This window comes from Tarenaya hassleriana, unplaced genomic scaffold (assembly GCF_000463585.1).
Source record: "Tarenaya hassleriana unplaced genomic scaffold, ASM46358v1 Cleome26, whole genome shotgun sequence".
NCBI lineage: Eukaryota > Viridiplantae > Streptophyta > Magnoliopsida > Brassicales > Cleomaceae > Tarenaya > Tarenaya hassleriana.
The window spans coordinates 660,625-681,519 of record NW_010965869.1 but is presented as its reverse complement, the minus strand read 5'-3'; the positions used below and the strand labels follow the sequence as shown (position 1 = coordinate 681,519).

Here is a 20,895-nt window from a genome sequence, read left to right as displayed (position 1 = left end):
AAGAGCGTCATTCCAATCATATGATGATTGGTTTGTTCCTGATTCTGAGATTAGTTTGGATTTCAGTACAAGATATCCGGTTGCAAAAAAAACGCAGTTAATCGAACTTAATAAAGAGAGTAATGTTGCTTTGTGAAGAGAGAAAGCGACCACGCGCGTGGGGGCGTGCGGATGGGACCTTTCTTAGTGATGATGGACTCTGTTTCTACGTTCACATTTTAAAAATGATTAAAAAAACCCTTAAATATTTCATATTATGATGAAGCCACGTGTGATACTGAGTCAAAACTCGTTTCAGTAACTAGCTAGAAATGAATTCAGGCACTTTGAACAAAGGCTGCAACTAAAAGGGACAAACATCTCAAATCACCACAGAAACACACTAATGAATAGAGAGAGAGAGAAAGAGAGAGAGGTCCAAAGAATGCAATTTGGTATATTACAATGGGGTTAGAATCCAATGCCTGACATAATACACAAAGGGAAGTAGCAGATATAGCATCAGATGCAACTAGCACATGTACCAGAGAAGCACCGAAACACTTCCTTAGTTAGCAAATGAACCTAATGAGAAAACTAAGTCATATGTTACCAACCAACCTGAGCCTAATACCATTTCCGAAACTGTCATCTGTACGTATCGATGTGTAAGGGCTTCTCGGCGCTACCTATCTGGTGCTGTTCGGCAGATCCTCCCTCGTTGACTGTGTCATGGGCTTGATTACTGCCGGCCTCTAGTTTCAAACCTTCTAATCGAGGTGTTGTCATACCTGCACTCACCTGTTCAATGCCACCATCAGGTGCAGGCAGAGCTACTGCATTGTACCCGGTAGAATTCATACCCGGATGGCTAAATCCGTTCAGGTACGGGAGATAACCAGGACCATCGCTGGGAGGAGGACAGAAAAACCCGGGTGTAGGCATTATCGGGTTGTTCCACTGGAAATTAGCTCCATGTGCAATGAAGGGATACCCATATCCATACATATCTACAGGGTAGTGATGAAATCCTTGAAGATTATGATAACCAACCGTAGGAGAAGCAACATAAGGTATGATCATCCCGTATGCAAGTCTCTCGGGAGCAAGTGCTGTCAGCTGAAAGCTGCTAAATTTAGGCATGCTTCCTACATCAGAACTCGGGTTATAACCGCCATTATTGGTCTGGATACCCTCTTTTGGTATTGCCCGTTTCACCTCCACGCGTTTGTTACTCAATTCATGGAAATTGTTCTGCATAACATTTTCAACTGAGTCCTCTGATTCATAAGTAACAAACCCGAAACCCCTAGGCCTGTTTGTAATGCTATCATGCATTACAACTACATCAGTTATCCGGCCAAACCTCTCAAAGTAATTCCTGAACTCTTCTTCAGTTATGCTAGACGATAAGCCCCCAACAAAGACCTTTTTGGTTCTGTATACAACATTGCTTGACACTTCATGCATACCACTATTCTGCTGCAGCTGATTCCCATATTGTTGTCGGTGCTGCTGTTGGAGTTTATGGTGTTCATGTCTAGGAACTGCCTTTTTCACATCCACCTGACAAAGATGAAAGAACCGAAACATCAATCAATGGGGAAGACAAGTAAACTAAGAGTATACGCGTCTGCCAAAATGTTAATGAGAGATTTTCATATTTCCATACTTGTAATGCCTATTAATCTTCTCAAATCTTAAGAGACATTATTGAGGCCATCTTATATCTCAACCGGATCCCTACCCTCTCAATTCAAGTAATCGAAAGCCCAAAACTTAGCAACCAAAAAGCAAACACACCTAAGATTTTGATGATTCATTTAATTTCCTAGATTCTCCAACCCATATAAGACACAATATAAACATAAGAGTAACGAAAAGTGTATGAACTCACAGCTCGACCCATAATAAAATGGGTGTCTCGAAGCGCTCTATCGACAGCAAAGGCATTGGAGAAACAGACAAACCCAAAGCACCTCGGAGTTCCAGTGACTTTCGCTCTGGCAACTGCTACACCCAACACATCTCCATATCTACTGAAATGCTGTCTCAGGGCTTCTTCACTAGTCTCCCGAGATATGCCCCCCACGAACAGCTTGTACTGGTCACACTCCATTCTTCAAAAATCCCAAACGCAAGATTCTTCTCAAATCCTCTATTTAGCCAAACCCTAACAGCTCCAACCAGCCTTAGAATCCCCTATTCTTTGAAATACCAATGTAGTAGCCCTAGTTTCACCAAGAACAACGAAGGAAAAATCAGAGGGTCGAAATTAACAACAAACCCCAAATCTGAAAAAGTGCAGCCCTTATAATCAAACAGTAACATTATCAAAACCCTAAATCTTGAAATTCTTGAAACGGGGAGAGACCCAAACCCTAAATTCGGTACGAAACCCTAGGATGTAAGAAGCGAAATGGGAAATTGAGAGAACCCAACGAAAGCCCTAATTTCGAAACTGTAGAGCAGGGAGAAAAACCCTAGAAAAGCACGGAATTTCATGGCGGAAAAGGAAAGTTTACCAGAGATGGAGAGAGACAAGAGAACAGTAGATCGATTTGACTGGAGCTCGAAGTGAGGTAACTTCGAATCCGATGAAAAATCATAAATTTATTTTGCTCAGCGAAAAAAGAAGAGCGATTTTAATATCATATATGTCAAATGAATTATGGGCTTAACAGAAATAATGGGCTCAAGGCCCAAACATATGTTTCTTTTTGTCGGCCCAAACGATGTCTGTTTCATACATGATACAGTTTTTCATTCTACAATACAGTTTTTCATTCTAGATTTTATTTTAAAAAAAGCTATAAATATTCCCAAATTTCTAATATACACAGATAAACATATCCATATTCTATAACTATAGTATGATATTTTATAAAAAAATATTACTTTAATATTTTTTTCCAAACTTTTAAATAAAATGTAAAAATTAACATACTTTCGATCATATTATCATAATTGTCTCTTTTTATTTGTGCTATTTATATTCTTTTAATTTTTTTCTCTTTTAAATCTTACAAATTAAAAGGGGTGTTTATGACATTTCTGGATGTCGATACATTTGATGCCGTATATTTTGATTTTGTTGATTCTTTTGTTTTTTCTTCTTTGGTTTTCTCATAACTACATTGTTTTGTTATGGTTTGCAAGACACTTATTAATAAAAAAAATATTTAATTTATAGATATTTATTTGGGATTATAAAAAGAATTATTTATTTTTTGTTGAGGCCATTTATGTAACAGTCATTACGGAATGACGAAAATATCTTTGTAACGTGAGATTTTTTAACCTATTTTTTTTCACTCGTACCCATCACGAAAAATATTTTTCAGGATATCATCCATTCAAAAACTACTTCAAAACAAACATTTAATTTTGGAGTTTTAGACAAACGAAAAGGTAAATATATTTGGTGATATGAACTATTCAATCAATTCTTTTAAGTTATCATTGACTATATAATCTCATACCTATATACCTCTCGGATCCTTTTCATTTTGGTGTATTCGATTTATTCATATACTCCTCTAACTTAGCGGTATTCGGAGAACCACTATTTATCCATATCAACTGCATCCATGATCACTTTTCACCCTTATCCTACCTTGAAATCCTTATCCTACCTCGAAATGTCACAGTGTAGTAAATATACATGTCAAATAACTTACTTTTTAGTTAATTTGAACCCATATAAAATCAATAAAACTATATATAAAAATACTTGTCTTAAAATCTCAACATCATAGTAAATTTATAAAAAGAAATCTTATGTATCAAAACATCAAATTGGTTACCGTGGTCTTCTCATAACTCTCAGCAATAAATGTTTCAAAATTAGTTTGATATCGGAACTTACATAAATTTTTTTTCTAATTCATTAGTTTTTATTGTAAAATATATTTTATATTGTTAATGTTAATACATACGTAGAAATTGAATCTACACATATAACGTATATATAAAAACCAAAGGACCATTATCTAAAATAATCTACTTTTGCTAAAACTACTTCTACATATACCCTCATCCAGCTATGACCTTGTGACCAGAATAATTATATAGTTACATGATGGACATATTGGTCATAACGTTAAATTTATGGTGATTACACCAAGTGATCACGGTCACACCTAACATATCATACTAATTATTTGATAAAATTATCAAAAATTTAATATTGTGACCAATGTGATCATACAATTATTTTGATGACAAAATCATATTTGGAGAACGGTGCGTAGAAGTGGTTTTTGTAAAAGGACAGTATTTTGCCTATATATATATAACTGGTAATTATATTAAAAAATAAAGAAAAAAATTTTAAAATAGAAAATCTAAGGTAGACTTTGATTACAAACCCATTGTCGCCATTTTTTATGCGAAAAAACTGTCTAATGTTTTGAAAATGATCATTCAATCAGAGTAGATTTGATTATCTATACGATTATTTCGTTTTTTTTATAAAATATACAGTAACATATTCATTATGGTTATATTTATTGCGGTTATGTAAGATTATTTACTGCTCAATTTTATTTTATCATATTAACCATGTTAGAATTGATTTATAAAATATTTAGAAAATCTATATATTATAATATATTACGGAATATAGCTTTTTCACTGTAAATCTTTAATCTAATTACGATGGATATGCTGAATAAATCATATATTGATTCATGATTTACCAAGATAGTTTATATACAATTCAAATTAAAATACTAATAAATAATGAAATTATATAGAGAAAAACTCATAAAATTATTTGAATATTTTAAATAAATATATTAATTATTTCGCTTTCATATAAATACACCAACTATTTTAATATATATATATAGATTTACATATCGAGCTAACAACAATAATGAAATACTAGAGGGTCTTGACCTGTGTGACTTTCCCATAGATCGGAATCGGACCGTTTTTCTCTTCTCAGTGAGTCTCTCTCTCCATGGAAACTGGCGTTACGAGTTCGCATCGGCTGTAGATTTTAGCTCCCTTTGTCGCGATCCAACGGCTGGTTCAAAACCCTATTTTCTTGATTATGGAAGATGCATACGCCAGATCTGTCACCGAGGTTATTTGCATTTCACTTCTTGATTTTCTGTTTGTTGTTTGCTTCGCTTTGATGTCGTTGGTATCCGATTAACGAAGGGTAGTTTGGCGTTCGTCGAACTGCTTTCAGTGTGGTTGAAGTGAATTTGTTGTCTTCGCGATCTCTGTTTGGTTTTGATGGTGTTTCTGTCATTTGGACAGGTGCTTGATTTCTTTGGGGTAGACCCGACAAAGGGCCTTTCTGATTCTCAGGTATGAGTTTGTCGGCACCTGAACTGATCTTAGATTTCAGTTGTTTGACCCGAAGATTGGAATTTGAACATCTCGTAGCCATTGTTTAGTTTGATTATGTTCTCGTAGCTTTTAATTTGAAATGAGTTTGTTCCTGTCTTTGTGATTTGTAGGTTATTCAGCATTCTAGGCTTTTTGGCAAAAATGGTATGTGTTACTTCCGTGCCACTTTCGTTTATTGTTACGGTTCGTAGTTGTGGCAGTCTCTGTATCTTTCTTACTGTTTCAGATCTGTAACGCATTTCTGGGTTTTGGTGTTCTTATATAATGGATCAACCTAGGACTCAGGGATTTTGTGCGGGTAGCAATGATGTTATGTCGTGATGTGAATGCAAGATTGAGAATCGGATGTTTTATTGTGTCTAGTCCTTGGATTAATGCATTGAACGTGGATTAGTTGTGCATTCTAGGGTTCAGGGTACATGCTGGAAATTATAACATCGTTTATAAGTATCTATTTCAAGAAACAGCAGAATTGCTGCTGCTTTTGCTTCTAAAGCTTCACTCTGTCCGCCATTCCAATATTAATTATAGGTGTGCTATCTCCTTAAGTAAAAAATTGGACCTAGGATCGTAAGGAAAGTTGAAATCCTTTCAGTTTCGAATATCTTTTCCTGCTTTAATTTGGGAAAGCATACCCTTTTTTGTTTGATAATTGGTATAATTATATTATGATTTATTTGATCTTGTTTAGTTCTGATCTTCTTTGTTCTTTTGTCTGCATGTTCCTCTCCTGATTTGCAGTACTGCCTGAAGAGAAAAGTAAGTTTGTCACTCCTCTCTCTGATAATGGTTTTTTCTGTTTAATAATGTTTTCTCGGGAATTCCTGGAAAAAGTGTTAACCTTTTTGTTATTCTGAGATTCCCAGTATGGTTTGAGACCACCTCAATGGTTATGAGAATCTAATGTGGAGATGATTCATCAAATAGAGTGTTGGCTCTTTTTGTTTTTCATTTGACTTGTTCATGTACGATAGACCTTTACCATTGTAAACATTCTATGTGTTCATAGCTCATTTGTCACTGTCTCTGATGTCTTAATGGATTGAGTCATACCTTCCTCATGGCTCTTTAGACGTAGGAATCTAGCCTTTTGTGGAGATGTCATCAAAGATGAGGATTTAGCTTTTTAGCGCATACTTGATTTTTTTTTCTCATGTTAACTGGATGCAGGAACTTCATTCTGGAAGCTGGTTTTGAAACAATTTGATGATTTGCTCGTTAAGATATTGATCGCAGCTGCGATTGTTTCTTTTGTATTGGCGTTGGTTAATGGAGAGACTGGTTTAACGGCATTTCTTGAGCCTTTTGTAAGTCCCAGTATCCTTTTTGCTATTCATTTTTACGTTATCGTAGCGATTAGTTGTTCATTTAAGTTGTATGTAGTATGTACTTTTTGTTTTGTTGTTGGCTAGTGGCTTATTCTATTTGGTAAAACCTAAAACATTTTATGTATTTATTTTCTTGTCTGTGATCTACTTTATACTTTCTTTTATTTTCTTAAACTAGGACCCAGAGTCTGCTTATGATCTATATGAAGGCCAAAAGTTTTTTTCTGTGGCTAAGGAATTCTGTATTTATAGGTTTTCATGTGGTTATGTGATTTTGATGACAAGTTGGTTGATATTTAATTAGTCATTTTCTTGCAACTCGCCGATTCATGTGAAGGAAGGATCATAATAATATTTTGTCTCTTAGAGTCAAAGTTTATCGATTGAGGTATCTAGCGTGGGTACAATATCACTGCATTAGGTGCTATCATCAGGGAAAGAATTACACACGTGAAGATGTTATTTGGTACTAACATTATTGTTTCCATATAATATGATATCAACAGGTAATTCTACTTATTCTGGCTGCAAATGCTGCAGTCGGGGTGATCACAGAGACAAATGCTGAGAAAGCTCTCGAGGTAGTGCCTGTACAGTTAATGTTTTGCGACTACATAGGTTAAGATGACATTACAACATTTTTTTTTGTTTTACAATTTTTTTTTTGGGTGGAGGGGGGTAGATCAAATTCTTCCTCCTCATCAGGTGGTGGGGTTTGGAGTTTTGGCCGACCCTAATGTGCTCAATTTTCATTCCTTCTACTTCTTTACTGGTTGTAACATTAGCTTTTTATCTATGTTCTCCTGTTTTTTTGTTGTAGGAGCTACGTGCTTACCAAGCAAATATAGCTACAGTCCTCCGGAATGGTACTGCAAAGAAAAATAGTCTTAGAATGTGCTATAATCTAAAGCAATCAAATAATTTGACATAATTCTGTTGGCACCTCCTCTAGGTGTTGTATTTTGTGTTTAGTGAGGCAAACACTTCTAATGCCTTGTGCTTCTAAAAAGACACTTATGCCTAGAGAGGTTTAATTTTTGGACGGCCTTTGCATGCCTTTTCGTATTGTCTTATTCATCAGACTTCAGAATGTCTTGGAATATCTGTAAGTTTTGTTTATGGTCACTGCGTTCCATGTGGAATACGAATGCAGGTTGCTTCTCAATATTACCTGCAACAGAACTGGTGCCAGGTGACATTGTGGAAGTTAATGGTATGTTTTTATCTCACCAAACCCAAAGTTAGTGGTTTTCTTAGACTTTTGCTAAATTCTGAAAGGTCGTTTTTCCTTGTTTCTCTTATGCTAAACAGTGGGCTGTAAGATTCCGGCTGACCTGAGGATGATTGAGATGTTGAGCAATGAGTTATGCGTTGATCAAGCAATTCTAACAGGTGTTTCATCTGTTTCCTTTATAATTTTAGCTTTTGTAGCTGCAAGAATTCAAGATGTCATTTTGATGATTAGCTGTATGTTCAATGTCTTGTTAACCGTTCTATTTCAAACAACTGGAATCTGGCTTTTGGATTTTTGTAGTAACTTATTGTGAAGACATTATTCACAGCAATTTGTAGAGGAAGTTCTGATATTCACAAATTCACAATGATGTTCTTAGCTTTGAGTTCAGTTATCCCAGCAGCTTTTGTAGAAATTGTCTTAATGATGATTTTGACTCTTATGTCATCTTGTATGGAATCGGAGGTTTGCCTGATTCAGGTCCACTGCATTCATACCCTAATTTGGGGAAAATTTTGTCGGAGAATTGCAGGTGAAAGCTGTTCAGTGGAGAAAGATATTGACTGTCCTGTAACAACAAATGCTGTCTACCAAGACAAGACTAATATTTTATTTTCGGTAGGAAGACTAATTCTTAGCAGCACTTTATGGTCTTAATTACATGTATTGCGGCTATTGCCTTTACTGCCTCTTAGGGCCATATACAAATGCTTTTCATTTTATTAATCTTGAGTTCATTCATGGTTACAAGTTCAGTGTGTATTAGCTTATTTTGTTTTTCTATTTGTCTATGTCTATGTTTGCTGGAATTTAGACTGTTCGACCTTTTTCCACTCCCTATTTCTTGTGCCAATTGTCCTTGAATAGTTATGTTGTGTATAATCTATCTTGTCAGGGAACTGATGTCGTTGCCGGTAGGGCAAGGGCTGTTGTTGTCGGTGTTGGTGCAAACACTGCTATGGGTAGCATACAAGATTCTATGTTGCAAACAGACGATGTAAGCTATCTTTATTCTTTTTTGTCTGCTGCCTGCAGGTGCACCACTAACTTTTTATTGATTGTATCAAATTCGTTTCAACTGATTAGCTTATTATTTTTCACCTTTCGGATGATGTTAAGGGGTTTGGTATACTTGTTTCCTGCGCATATTATAGCTATACCATGTTGACTGTGGAGGGTTTTTTTAATCTGTTTTGAAGCATGTTACGATATAGGAGTCCATATTTTATTACTTCTAAAAAATGTTTTTGTTGCAGGAGGCAACACCATTGAAAAAAAAGCTGGATGAGTTTGGCAGCTTCTTGGCTAAGGTGACATGAATGACTTTCTGAAATTTTGAAAAATTTTCATATAGAGGAGATGCTCCGATTATAAGACTTTATTAGGTATCTTGAATAGGATGGAGTTTGTTTTTTTTCCTTCAATCTCAATTTTCTCATTTATTGGCATCCGCTAGTTGTCTGAGCACGTGTGGTCTCTCTTAAATGGATCCGTTATTAACTATGACTGGCAAAACAGACTGATATACTTCAGAGATTTTAGTATATTTAATTTATATTTCTTGGGTTTCAAGACATTTCTTCATGTTTTCCCACAATGTATTAACCCATGCTGTTTTGGTAGGTTATTGCTGGAATTTGTGTACTTGTGTGGGTTGTCAACATTGGCCATTTTGGCGACCCTTCTCATGGGGGATTCTTACAAGGCGCAATTCACTATTTTAAGGTGATGTATTTTAATATCATGTTATAGCTATCTTGAATTCATAATATCTCCCTCATTTTGTGTTTAGAGATTATGTGATTTGAAACTAGTTACACTTCTGCAATGAAGTCTTGGGAACACATAGATGTTTCTTGCCTCTGTCATCCCTGAAAATAAACACAGGGATATGAAAAGAAGGGCAATTGAACTATCAAGTCATTAACATACAAGCTTTCAATATTTAAGTAGAAAGAGCCATCAAATAAATTCACGTCCTGAAATGAGAGTGTATTGTTAAATTTCATTATCCACTACTCTTTTGACAGAGCCAAAGATGGATGCTAAGCATGGTTGTTTGAGCTTATTGAATAATAGTTTAAGTGTATAGTTAGATGCCAAACGTGTTACTCTATGAACTGTTAGATGGAGCTACTGATTTGCAGGAAAAACTGTCACCCTGCAATCAGGGCGCTGCAATATCTCAATAAATTTGTCGTATTCGCTAGATATTTTTTCCTATCTGGGTGATATCAATCTGGAAGCTCGTTATCTGAATCTGTCACTATTCAACCATTCATTTTGTTGTGCTGCCATTTGAACACACCAATAGTACGCAATTTGTTGATAGGTTTCTTTCTTTGTTCCTTTTTATCCAGATTGCAGTTGCGCTTGCAGTAGCAGCAATTCCAGAAGGTCTTCCTGCTGTTGTTACAACGTAAGTATTCACTATTTCATATGATTTTCTGGTTCTGGCATCCTCCATTTTGAGTCAGCTGACGCCTGGAAAGACTGATGGAAACATGTTCTTTAGTATTAGGTTAAGTAGCAATTAGTTTCTCAATCAGCTCCCTGTTAGTGAAGATATAGGAAGAAGATGAATGGCCTTACCTTGTATAATAATTGTTGTGTTGAGGACATATGTTGGACTAAAGATAGTTTGTAATGTTAATGAAAGTTTGGGAGGGACAAACATGTATAGGGTAAAATTTTGTGAATGGCAGGCATTTGTTTCTTGATTATTAATGCTGTTGAATTAGTTTAGGTTCATTCACATTTAGATCGATGTGTTTATAAAGGCTAATGGTTTTGCATCTAGTCATCTTTTACATTGGAGGTTACTCTTGGTTATTGTATTGTGCCTTAAAATTGTTTTGGTGCTTTTACTATCTAGGTGTTTGGCCCTTGGAACAAAGAGAATGGCTCGGTTGAATGCCATTGTACGATCATTGCCATCTGTTGAGACTCTTGGTTGCACCACAGTAATTTGCAGTGACAAGACTGGAACTCTAACAACCAATATGATGTCCGTGTCAAGGGTTGTTATTCTAAACTTAATGCTTGATGATTATAAATCATATTACCATGACCTCATGCATTTTGCAAGTTGCACTATTTTCTTGACTATTGAGGATCTTATTTTTGGCTCGTGAAGCTCTATTTGTTTGGAAATTTGCTGCTGAATAAATATAAATCCCATTTAAACTATGATACAAAAATTATGGATTGCCATTTTCAATCTGTTTGTAACTGACTTTAACAAAGATTGATCGAAATCCCCCATAATTAACGTCTACATGTGCATGGACAAGTTGTGTTTACGTGTACAAGTAGTTAATTTTAGTAGATGTGTTTGCTTAGGAATGGTTAACATTTTTCTCATAGATCTTGTGATATATGTTTGCAAGTGTGAGGAATGTTAATTTTTTGTTAAGGGATTAGGAGCAGCTAAGAATTTACTGCTAGATCTGTGTAGACTCGGTTTATTGTCTTAAATGTCATATTTGAATTGTCTTATTCTTTTTCTTATCGTTTCTTTTTGTTATGTAACTACTTTCAAATATTTATATTTCCCTCATTTCTTGTATTTCAGATATGTGTAGTCCAATCTGCAGAGTATGGTCCTATGATTAGTGAATACAGTGTGAGTGGGACGACATATGCCCCAGAAGGTACCATCTTTGACAGCAATGGGATGCAGGTAACAATTTCTGTCCTGTACTTCACATGTAAGCCATTATTCGCTCATGGTGCTGATACAAGGGTGGAGTTAGAACGTGCTCACAGAATTGTTGTTATCGTCAATCGTGCAACCTGCTATAACTCTCACAATTTTCAGGACAAGATTTTTCTTTTGGTTTGCAGCTGGACTTTCCCGCTCAGTCACCTTGCCTTCATCATCTAGCAATGTGTTCAGCACTCTGTAATGAGTCCATCCTGCAATACAATCCAGACAAAGATTTGTATGAAAAAATCGGGGAATCAACAGAAGTTGCTCTTCGAGTTTTTACAGAAAAGGTTAGTGTATTTATGGAATTATTCTTTCACATTATGCCTTCCACCACGAGGGTAATCAGAGTAAATATTGACCATGTTTTCTTTTCTAATTCCAAGTTGGATGTACACTTTTCAATGAGTACTAGTCTAATTTGGACAACCTCTGTTTAGAATTCTACTTGAAAGGGCAGTTTACTACAACGTTGCTTGCTTTCCAGGTTGGCCTTCCAGGTTTTGATTCAATGCCTTCTGCTCTAAACATGTTGAGCAAGCATGAGCGTGCATCATACTGCAACCATTATTGGGAAAATCAGTTTAAGAAGGTTCAAATTTTGTGGAATCTAACGTTTTGGCTTTGTTTTCTGACTTTTTACATATATTTCTGGGAGAGAGAGAGATAATAGCGTGAATGATGGGCCTATATAATTCAACGAAACTCCTTTGCCCTTTCATCATTTATTCATAAACTTGATTCATCATCGCTGCTGATTGTTCTGCAATTGTCTGTGAACAATAAAATATACAAATACTGTCCAATTAATTCAAGAATGTAGTAGCCTATGTATCTCTAGGTTTTTTTCCATGATGAGCTCTGGGAAGAAGCTTATAATTTCCTTGCTAGATCTTGAAATGTTGCTTCTTTAGGGAACGATTAGGTTTAAGAGCATTAGCATCATTAGAATTGTATACTGACCTCAAAACATTAGTTTTTTTATAAATGATTTGTAGTATTTTTATGGAGTGACGAATGATTTTATTCGTTTTGTAATCAATCATTGACAGGCTTATGTTTTGGAGTTTACTCGTGATCGCAAAATGATGAGCATCCTTTGCAGCCATAAGCAAATGGATGTGATGTTTTCAAAGGGTGCCCCAGAAAGTATAATTGCTAGGTGCACCAAACTTCTCTGCAACAATGATGGTTCTGTTGTTCCTGTAACTGTTGCTGCCCGTGCAGAGTTGGAGTCCAGGTTCCATAGGTTTGGCCTCGAATTGTTTGATGAATATTGAATATAATTTTTTTTTAAGTTCTGTTCGACGTCATGGTGCTTGCAGTGTCTTTCCTCTGGTATGCATTCTGTTCACATGGTTGTACATTGCCTTTGGTTCAATCTTCTTGAACTATGTAAAGCAATTACCTTTCCGGAAATCCCAAATTGTTTGATTTTGTGCTTTCCCTGTTAGATGGTCGATCTCAAGCAATGGAGGAGTATGTTAATGGATTATTTTGAACTGTAGTCGGTAAAAGGAAATTCTGACTACTAATAATGATGATCATCTTTCAAATCTTCTCTAGTCATAATGGGAATACTTAACTTTCAATTTTCTGATATTAATCCAAGTTTGGGCTTATGTTTTGGTGGTTGTTTACTTGTACTTTTTACACATATACATGGTCTGAAAAGAAAAATAATTCTCGACATCAAGACTCAAAGTGTATATCGTTTTGGCCTCTTAAGTAAATGTCTGGCTTGGTTGGATAAACTGATTGTTGTTTGTCGTGTTCTGCATCTCAGTGAAGTTGATTTGTGGCATCCTACTTTCATTGAATAGTTTACTCTAAATGCGGCAATGCTGCTTTGAAGGTTTCAACTTTGAATAGCTTGTTCCATTATCTAGCCATTCTGAGCTCCGTATCAGCTTTGCAGAAAATGAAACATTGAGATGTTTAGCATTGGCAATGAAACCCATGCCCCGTGGCCAACAAATTATTTCTGCTGATGATGAGAAAGACCTGACATTTATTGGGTTGGTACGCCTTTCTTTCAAATAAATTGTATTTAGATCATTTTTCCGATATTTCTAATTATTAATCTCCATCACTCTCTCAGACCAGTTACTGAAACCTTTACCTGTTCAACTTTATTGGGATCATGTTTCTTATTGGACTGTTATCTCGTCTTTCTGTGTCTAGGTTGGAATGCTTGATCCACCTAGGGAAGAAGTAAGAGACGCTATGCTTGCATGTATGACTGCTGGAATACGTGTTATAGTTGTTACAGGAGACAACAAGGTACTAAAAGAAAATATGCAGGCATGCCTTATACGCCTTTTCTTGATTATTTCAATCTTCTTGGTGCTTACTATGACTTGCTTGAAATTTCAGTCCACAGCAGAATCACTCTGTCGGAAGATAGGAGCTTTCGATCACCTCGCTGACTTTTCTGGTCTCTCCTACACTGCTTCTGAATTTGAACAACTTCCAGCTTTGCAGCAAACTCTAGCATTGCAACGGATGTCGATCTTTGCCAGGTGTTTTATTGCAGTACCTCTTTACTAACTTGTGGCCTTTTGTAACTGTAACAATCAGAATAAGTTCCTGAATAATTTATAATTCCCATGCATATTTCTTTTCCTTCCCCAAAATCCTAGGTATACAATGTTTTTTAAAGCCAAAAATTTCTGTTTTTTCCCCTTTCTGTGCAGGGTTGAACCTTCTCACAAAAGGATGCTCGTAGAAGCATTGCGGAACCAAAATGAAGTGGTAACTCCTGTTGTGATTCAGCTGCTCTTTTTCTGCCTTTCGGATACAGCTTTTTATGAATTGCACTTTTTTCGTTCAAGTTTCGGGTGCATGTTCATGCACATGGTGCATATAAAGCTTTGTTTTGAAATTCTTGTCTGGAATGCTTTTACTTTTAAGCATTCAACTCTTTTACCATTGCTCTCCTAGGTGGCAATGACTGGTGACGGTGTCAACGATGCTCCTGCGTTGAAAAAAGCTGACATTGGGATTGCCATGGGTTCTGGAACAGCTGTAGCAAAGGTATCACTTACTAGTGGTTCTTCCAGTGAGCATTCTCTATCACTGGAATTTTGTTGTCTTATTGAAAAACTCTGTGCCATGGTGGGGTCATGCCTTATCGTCTTCATGACCCTTTATTTATATGACTCTTTCTCTCACTTGGACATGGTAGTCCAGTGAGATGGGGATCCAGAGTAAAATCCCTTATTCCTCCCAATGTTGTAAGTGATAGCAAAAGAAAGGAAGTGACATTTCTTCCTCTCTTGAAAGTCTTTGTGATGAGAGATGAGACTTATTCAATTTTGAAATCAGATTTCACTGCTATAAATTGCAATTTATCTCAGCTAGCTGATTAACTGAACTACTCTTACGTGATTTATTCTTGCGTCTGTTGTCTTACATGCTCAAGTTGCTAGCCTGTGATATGTTAACATTGAATGGATGTTCCCAAACACTTGTGTAAACTCCCATAGCATCATCAACTTTTTTTTTTCTATATCTCTTTATTCGGAGCCAACCTATTTCTTTTCTTTCGTTGTTTTGGGTTTCAGAGTGCATCAGATATGGTTTTGGCTGATGACAATTTTGCTTCAATTGTTGCGGTATGTGATTTCTTGCATTTCTTCTTAGTTTTTGACATATCTTGTGCGCAGTTTTATGATTTTAATTGTTGTGTGGTGTTTAAAATTGTTACTTGTACCCAAAAGAAAATTGTTTGAATCCTTTTAGTTTATGTTTGTTTTAAAAAAAAAAGTACTAAAAATATCAATATATAATTTGAGCGTGTAGATCGTTTATAGTTGGTTTCAAACATTAAAGAACTAGGTAATCACATATGTTAAATAGATGACTTAGTTATATCAAATGAATTTCCGTTATATATGTACATGCATATGTATGTAGACATTTGTCTGACCTCTGAGATTATGCGAAGCTAATATACCGCTAATATGTTATTCTAGTTGACATGAGAGGCATGGGATCTTTACTTAAATATATCTTCACTAATCATTTACATTCTATAACAATAGTGTATCTTGGCCACCTGTGAATTTTGAGTAGTTCTTGAACATTTTCTTTTCTTGACAGGCTGTTGCGGAAGGAAGGGCTATCTATAATAACACGAAGCAATTCATTAGATACATGATCTCTTCAAATATTGGTGAAGTAGTTTGTATATTTGTAGCAGCTGTTCTGGGAATTCCTGATACCCTTGCTCCTGTGAGTTTGCTTTATTTAATTCAGTAACTTTATTCTTAGAATTCAATCAGGTTTCTTTCTTAAGTGATTTTTGTCCTCAAATTTTACCTTAAGTGTTTCCTCTTGATAGGGTTGTCCGAATTTACTGTTGTTTTACCCTGGAAAACAATCGCAGGTTCAGCTTCTTTGGGTAAATTTGGTGACTGATGGATTGCCTGCCACTGCAATTGGTTTTAATAAACAAGATTCTGATGTAATGAAGGCGAAACCCCGGAAGGTAGGGGATTCAGTTTTCCAGATAGTTACAATTTGTGGAGTTTTGACTATATCTCGAAGTAATGTTGACATGTTCACATAATGACTAATTTTCTCTTCAGCCTCACCTAAGTTTCAAGGTTTCTAGTGATGCAAAAAATGTGTGAAAATTTATCATTTTACTTGTGAAAGCTTTTATTTGGATGTCCACTCCATTGTGTGGCATTTTCTTTCTTAGTCTTAACCTGGCCTTCAATTCTCATGTCTGATTGCCCTGATTCCAGGTTGGTGAAGCGGTGGTCACTGGGTGGTTATTCTTCCGATATTTGGTTATCGGAGGTAAATGCAACAGGGTGAACTGTAAAATTAATTTGATTCTATCATGTACATCACAGAAAGAATTAAGTTTTCAAAAGCTACGATTCCGGAACCTTGATAGTTTTTTTAATGGCAATTCTGTGCCTTCCTGCATCACTCCAGGGGAAGGAAATGTAAGTTGGTTTGATTTCCATTGCAGTGTATGTGGGTCTTGCAACGGTTGCTGGCTTTGTATGGTGGTTTATTTACTCTGATAGTGGCCCTAAACTGACTTACAATGAACTGGTGAGATTCTGCAGGCAGTCATTAATTGGCTTGTATCGGTACATTTTTTTTCACCTGGTTTTTGCTGACTTTGTCAAATTTTCAAGAGTTGATTTTCCTCGTAGTTCTTTGCAATATCATACCAGAAGTTTCAGTGCAACATGATGATCCTTTTCAGATGAACTTTGAAACTTGTGCTATGAGGGAGACAACTTATCCCTGTAGCGTATTTGAAGATCGGCACCCATCTACTGTGGCGATGACTGTACTTGTCGTTGTAGAGATGTTCAATGCTCTAAATAATCTCAGCGAAAACCAATCTCTCTTGTAAGTATACCTCCTTGCTCTCCTTTATGGAAATTCGTAACAAAAATCTCTCTGTTGACCTTATTTCTGTTATGATACGCTAGAGCGTTTTAGAAACACTCGAATTTAGAGTCTAACTCCTTGAAATTTTAAGTACTGTTTGGTATGCCATTATGTAGAATGTTACATCTGTTTGATATGATTGTGGATTGTTGGCTGTGTGATTATTCACCTTTCTCAGTCTGTAAAAGTGGAGTCTTTGTCATATTTCTATATCTACGCTTGTTTGTAGTAGAGTTTAGGTCTAACCTAGATTGGTGGTGTGTGATTTCAGTGTTATAACTCCGTGGAGTAATTTATGGCTTGTGGGTTCAATAATCCTGACGATGGTTCTGCATGTGCTAATACTATATGTTCATCCTTTGGCAGTTCTATTCTCTGTAAGCTAATCTTTTCCACAACCCCGCCGTATTAACTGGATATCTTTTTCTTCTTTTTAAGAATCCCGATCTCATTTGTTTGTGCTTCACAGGTCACTCCTTTGTCCTGGACTGAGTGGACCACAGTCCTGTACCTTTCATTTCCGGTAAGCATCTCCATATTAATCTGCTAGGTTTTAGTTTTCAAAATTTCCCGGGGAGCCCTTAAAGTGGAGCTTTTAGCATCGGCTTTTTTAGGTCGTTTCTAGTTGTAAACCCCGAGTTGAAAAGCCAAAATATTGCAGAAAGTATTGAAAAACTTTGCCAGTGCTCAAGGCGGTGAAAGTAGGATATACATTGATGAAGTTGTCTGATTGATGCAAATCTGTACAAAAATTAAACAAACCCTTATAATAGGGAGATCTTTCAGATATGAATCAGAATTTTCATGGCTTCCCATCTCTATATGTATTATATAGGCCATGTTGGAAACTTAACTATTTGCTACTCTTTTTGTTTCTTCTGTGCCTACTGTAGGTTATCCTTATTGATGAGTTCCTGAAGTTCCTCTCCAGAAACAATGGTATGTTTACTCTCTCTCTCTGCCCTTTTAACCGATTCACGAGCCCGTGTCAAATGAGCTAAAAATAATGCCGATGACTAGTAGAATTCCCAACCTTTCTTGTCACTATCCTCTGCTCGTAAAGCCTTTGCGATATTGCTGCACCTCGTAAATTGACGCAAGGGATTGATTTTCTTCTGGTGTGAAATCATCTTTAGGAGAGTTTTGCTATTCCTGTCTCCTTGGTACCGATGTGTACAGCTCAGGAAACCCGATTCCAATATTCCGGTTATCGCTATCTGGTATATTCCGACAAAGAAATGACTGGTCCTCTGTTTTTTCCCCTTTTGTAGGTGTAGGCATAAGGTCGAGGTTCAGAATGAGGAGGAGTGATCTACTCCCCAAGGACCAACGTGATCAGTAGGAATTTCCAGACAAAACACCAAACAGATGAAACCTTATAAAAAGAGTTTTGAGGATCCAACAATACACCCACAGATCTTTCTTCTTTTTTTTTTGTACCAAAAGAGTTTACATACCAAACTGTTTAACTTTGCAGTATTGCTTCACCAAGTTCTTGCATCATGCCTTAAAAAAAGTTAATTAAATGAATTATTCAAGTTCCGGATGTCTTTGGGTTTTACAGAGGTTTCGGGTGTCTAAGTTAGTTTGGAAAAAAAAAAAGATTAAGGTACTTTTGTATTTTTTTTTTAATAAATATAAGAGTACCTTCATAATTTTATTATTTTAAAATAGAATTATTGGCAATTTTGTAATTTTATAAAGATTAAAAGGTACTTTCATATTTTTTATAAATATAATAATTATTTTTATAATTATAGAGCATGGATTTATGAAACAGTACCAATTTATAAAAATATTTTATTTTAAAATATTTGTATATACAATAACCTTAATTGATTTTGGGCAGCCACCTCCCTCAAGTTATAGTACTAGTCCAAGAATCACGAAGACGAATACTAACCATGCTTTGTAATCTATATATATATATATATAATTTAATTGTAACGTGAACAAAATGATTGAAACATAAGTCACAGCCATAAAAAAAAAAACAACGAAATATATGTGTATTTACACGATTTACATGATTCTAATAATGAAAAATAATAATATATAGAATTACATTATTTTGATTAAAAAAAAGAATTACTATAAATCTTCCAATGAGCAAATGGTCTAACTTCGGTTCTAATATGACTCGACAACTGTAAATAATCTTCACAATAGTAATGAAATTTTCCTTACAAATTTTGCAACAAAAGAAATCCTAATTGAATGAAAATAACAAACACAAAGGCCGAGTTTACTTAGTTTTGATAAATTTTTATTTTTAATTAAAAAAAACATGCATTTTGCCCCAAAAAAACATGTTTTTCCATTAGCTGCATATATTGGAATATTTCATCAATCCAATTTATTTCACATTGTTTTATGAATAAAATGTTTTGAAAATGTCGTTCCTAAGAGATTTTCAGATACTATAACATAAAAATTAGAAACATAAAAAAATATGCAAAAAAAAGTAGCAATAATATATAAGTTCTATTATTATATAAAAATTTGAATCAACCATATTCTTTACCTACCAATTCAAAAGTAGATTTTTCAAATGACTTGAACTTCATCATTTTTTTTTTACATTATCCCTAAGTAAAACTAGAAAATAAAGATTAAAAAAAAGGAATTAGAAATTTGCTTTGCCTGAAACAGCATAGGATCTGCTTCTGGGATACAAGATTCTATCAGAAACCTTATGACTGAAAGAACCTTCTCCTTCATCTTCTTCCTCATCGATCCTCGTCATCCCCACGCTGCTGCTCTTCGGCAACCCTCCTCTCGCTGCCGCCGCCGCCGCCACTCGGCTCCTCTGCTTTTCCCGCAGGAACATCTCAATCTCGTTCTTGTGTCCGAAGCTCCTCACCGAGGCTGCCCTGACGAGCTCTCTGTAATCGTCGGCACCGTCTTCTTCGCCGGAAAATGATCCCCAGGAGACGGCGGAGGAGGAGCTCCGGCTTCTGGGCAATGCGGCGGAGGAGACGAAAACGGCGGAGGAGTAGTGGGTTTTGGCGGCGCAGCCGGTGATGCTTCGGACGTAGAGATCACGGGCTTTGGTGAGAGCTTTTATGGGTATGGAGATGAGTCTCAGGAACTTGTTGCTGCTATGGTTTTGTCCCTTGTTCCTCATCCTCCTGTATTTTTTTTCTTGTGTTGTCTTGATCTTTTTTTTTTTGGGTGAGATGGTGGCTTTGGGTTTGGGATTATGGAGTTTGTGCTTTAAGGGTTTATAGAAGATGTTGATATTAAATACATTATCAATTCTTTTTCAATATTAATGTACATAAATATAATTATATCTATGTATGTATGCATGTATATATGTATGTGTAAGAAGTGAAAATTGGTTTCAAGAAATGAGAACCGAAGTAGATGTTTGACTCGAGCACAAAAGATATATATGTTAGATAAGTACACACGCCGCCTCTTTTATCCAAAAATAAAGGGATAATTCCATTTAAAACTCTATACTTTTCTCTCGTCGCAATTTAAACCCTGTACTTTTTTTTGATCCAAAAAAACATTGTACTTTTAAAAATTGGCAAATAAAACCCTGAACGAAAAAATATATTATTTAATGCTGACATGGCATCCTAGTCATCTGCCACATCATCAATCCCTAATATTTAATAATATTAATTAATGCAAAATAAAAATAAAATAATAAAAATAAAAATAAAATTTTAAAAATTATACACATACATATATAATGAAATGATATATATATATACACATATATAAACATATTTATATATATACACACATATATATAATACATATATGTTTTATATGCATATGTGGTATATGTATTTTTTTTTCTAAAAATCATGCATATGTCACATATATATATGATTTTTAGAAAA

General features: G+C 35.5%; 3 protein-coding genes across 3 annotated transcripts; 1 reads left to right on the top strand and 2 right to left on the bottom strand.

Annotated features, from left to right (window-relative positions):
- Nucleotides 1-361: 361 nt before the first annotated feature.
- LOC104816766 (RNA-binding protein 1) lies at nt 362-2,596 on the bottom strand. The gene is made up of 3 exons (XM_010545712.1): nt 2,505-2,596; nt 1,877-2,210; nt 362-1,545 (listed from the first exon to the last, which is right to left on the bottom strand). Exons 2-3 carry the CDS (start codon nt 2,096-2,098, stop codon nt 628-630), a joined length of 1,140 nt encoding a protein of 379 aa, XP_010544014.1. The 5' UTR covers nt 2,099-2,210; nt 2,505-2,596; the 3' UTR covers nt 362-627.
- A 2,258-nt stretch (nt 2,597-4,854) lies between these two features.
- Nucleotides 4,855-18,581, top strand: LOC104816765 (calcium-transporting ATPase 3, endoplasmic reticulum-type). The gene is made up of 34 exons (XM_010545711.1): nt 4,855-5,071; nt 5,251-5,301; nt 5,454-5,487; nt 6,085-6,102; nt 6,514-6,650; nt 7,178-7,252; nt 7,492-7,537; nt 7,825-7,884; nt 7,983-8,063; nt 8,438-8,523; nt 8,801-8,902; nt 9,162-9,215; nt 9,529-9,630; nt 10,266-10,324; nt 10,781-10,925; nt 11,480-11,587; nt 11,752-11,904; nt 12,102-12,206; nt 12,667-12,863; nt 13,525-13,636; nt 13,799-13,897; nt 13,991-14,136; nt 14,311-14,368; nt 14,558-14,650; nt 15,181-15,231; nt 15,719-15,850; nt 16,005-16,106; nt 16,369-16,423; nt 16,602-16,687; nt 16,845-16,993; nt 17,307-17,412; nt 17,505-17,558; nt 17,929-17,974; nt 18,307-18,581. Exons 1-34 carry the CDS (start codon nt 5,039-5,041, stop codon nt 18,375-18,377), a joined length of 3,006 nt encoding a protein of 1,001 aa, XP_010544013.1. The 5' UTR covers nt 4,855-5,038; the 3' UTR covers nt 18,378-18,581.
- Nucleotides 18,582-19,500: 919 nt separating this feature from the next.
- LOC104816764 lies at nt 19,501-20,380 on the bottom strand. The gene has a single exon (XM_010545709.1). It carries the CDS (start codon nt 20,160-20,162, stop codon nt 19,662-19,664), a length of 501 nt encoding a protein of 166 aa, XP_010544011.1. The 5' UTR covers nt 20,163-20,380; the 3' UTR covers nt 19,501-19,661.
- Nucleotides 20,381-20,895: the final 515 nt, after the last annotated feature.

Bases quoted from the DNA above. Each gene is read 5' to 3' on its own strand.
- LOC104816766 (XM_010545712.1), bottom strand. From the start codon at position 2,098: ATGGAGTGTGACCAGTACAAGCTGTTCGTGGGGGGCATATCTCGGGAG. The intron at 1,546-1,876 runs GTGAGTTCATAC...CATCTTTGTCAG, and splicing joins ATTTTATTATGGGTCGAGCT to GTGGATGTGAAAAAGGCAGT.
- LOC104816765 (XM_010545711.1), top strand. From the start codon at position 5,039: ATGGAAGATGCATACGCCAGATCTGTCACCGAG. The intron at 14,369-14,557 runs GTAACTCCTGTT...TTGCTCTCCTAG, and splicing joins TGCGGAACCAAAATGAAGTG to GTGGCAATGACTGGTGACGG. The intron at 16,994-17,306 runs GTAAGTATACCT...GTGTGATTTCAG, and splicing joins AGCGAAAACCAATCTCTCTT to TGTTATAACTCCGTGGAGTA.
- LOC104816764 (XM_010545709.1), bottom strand. From the start codon at position 20,162: ATGAGGAACAAGGGACAAAACCATAGCAGCAACAAGTTCCTGAGACTC.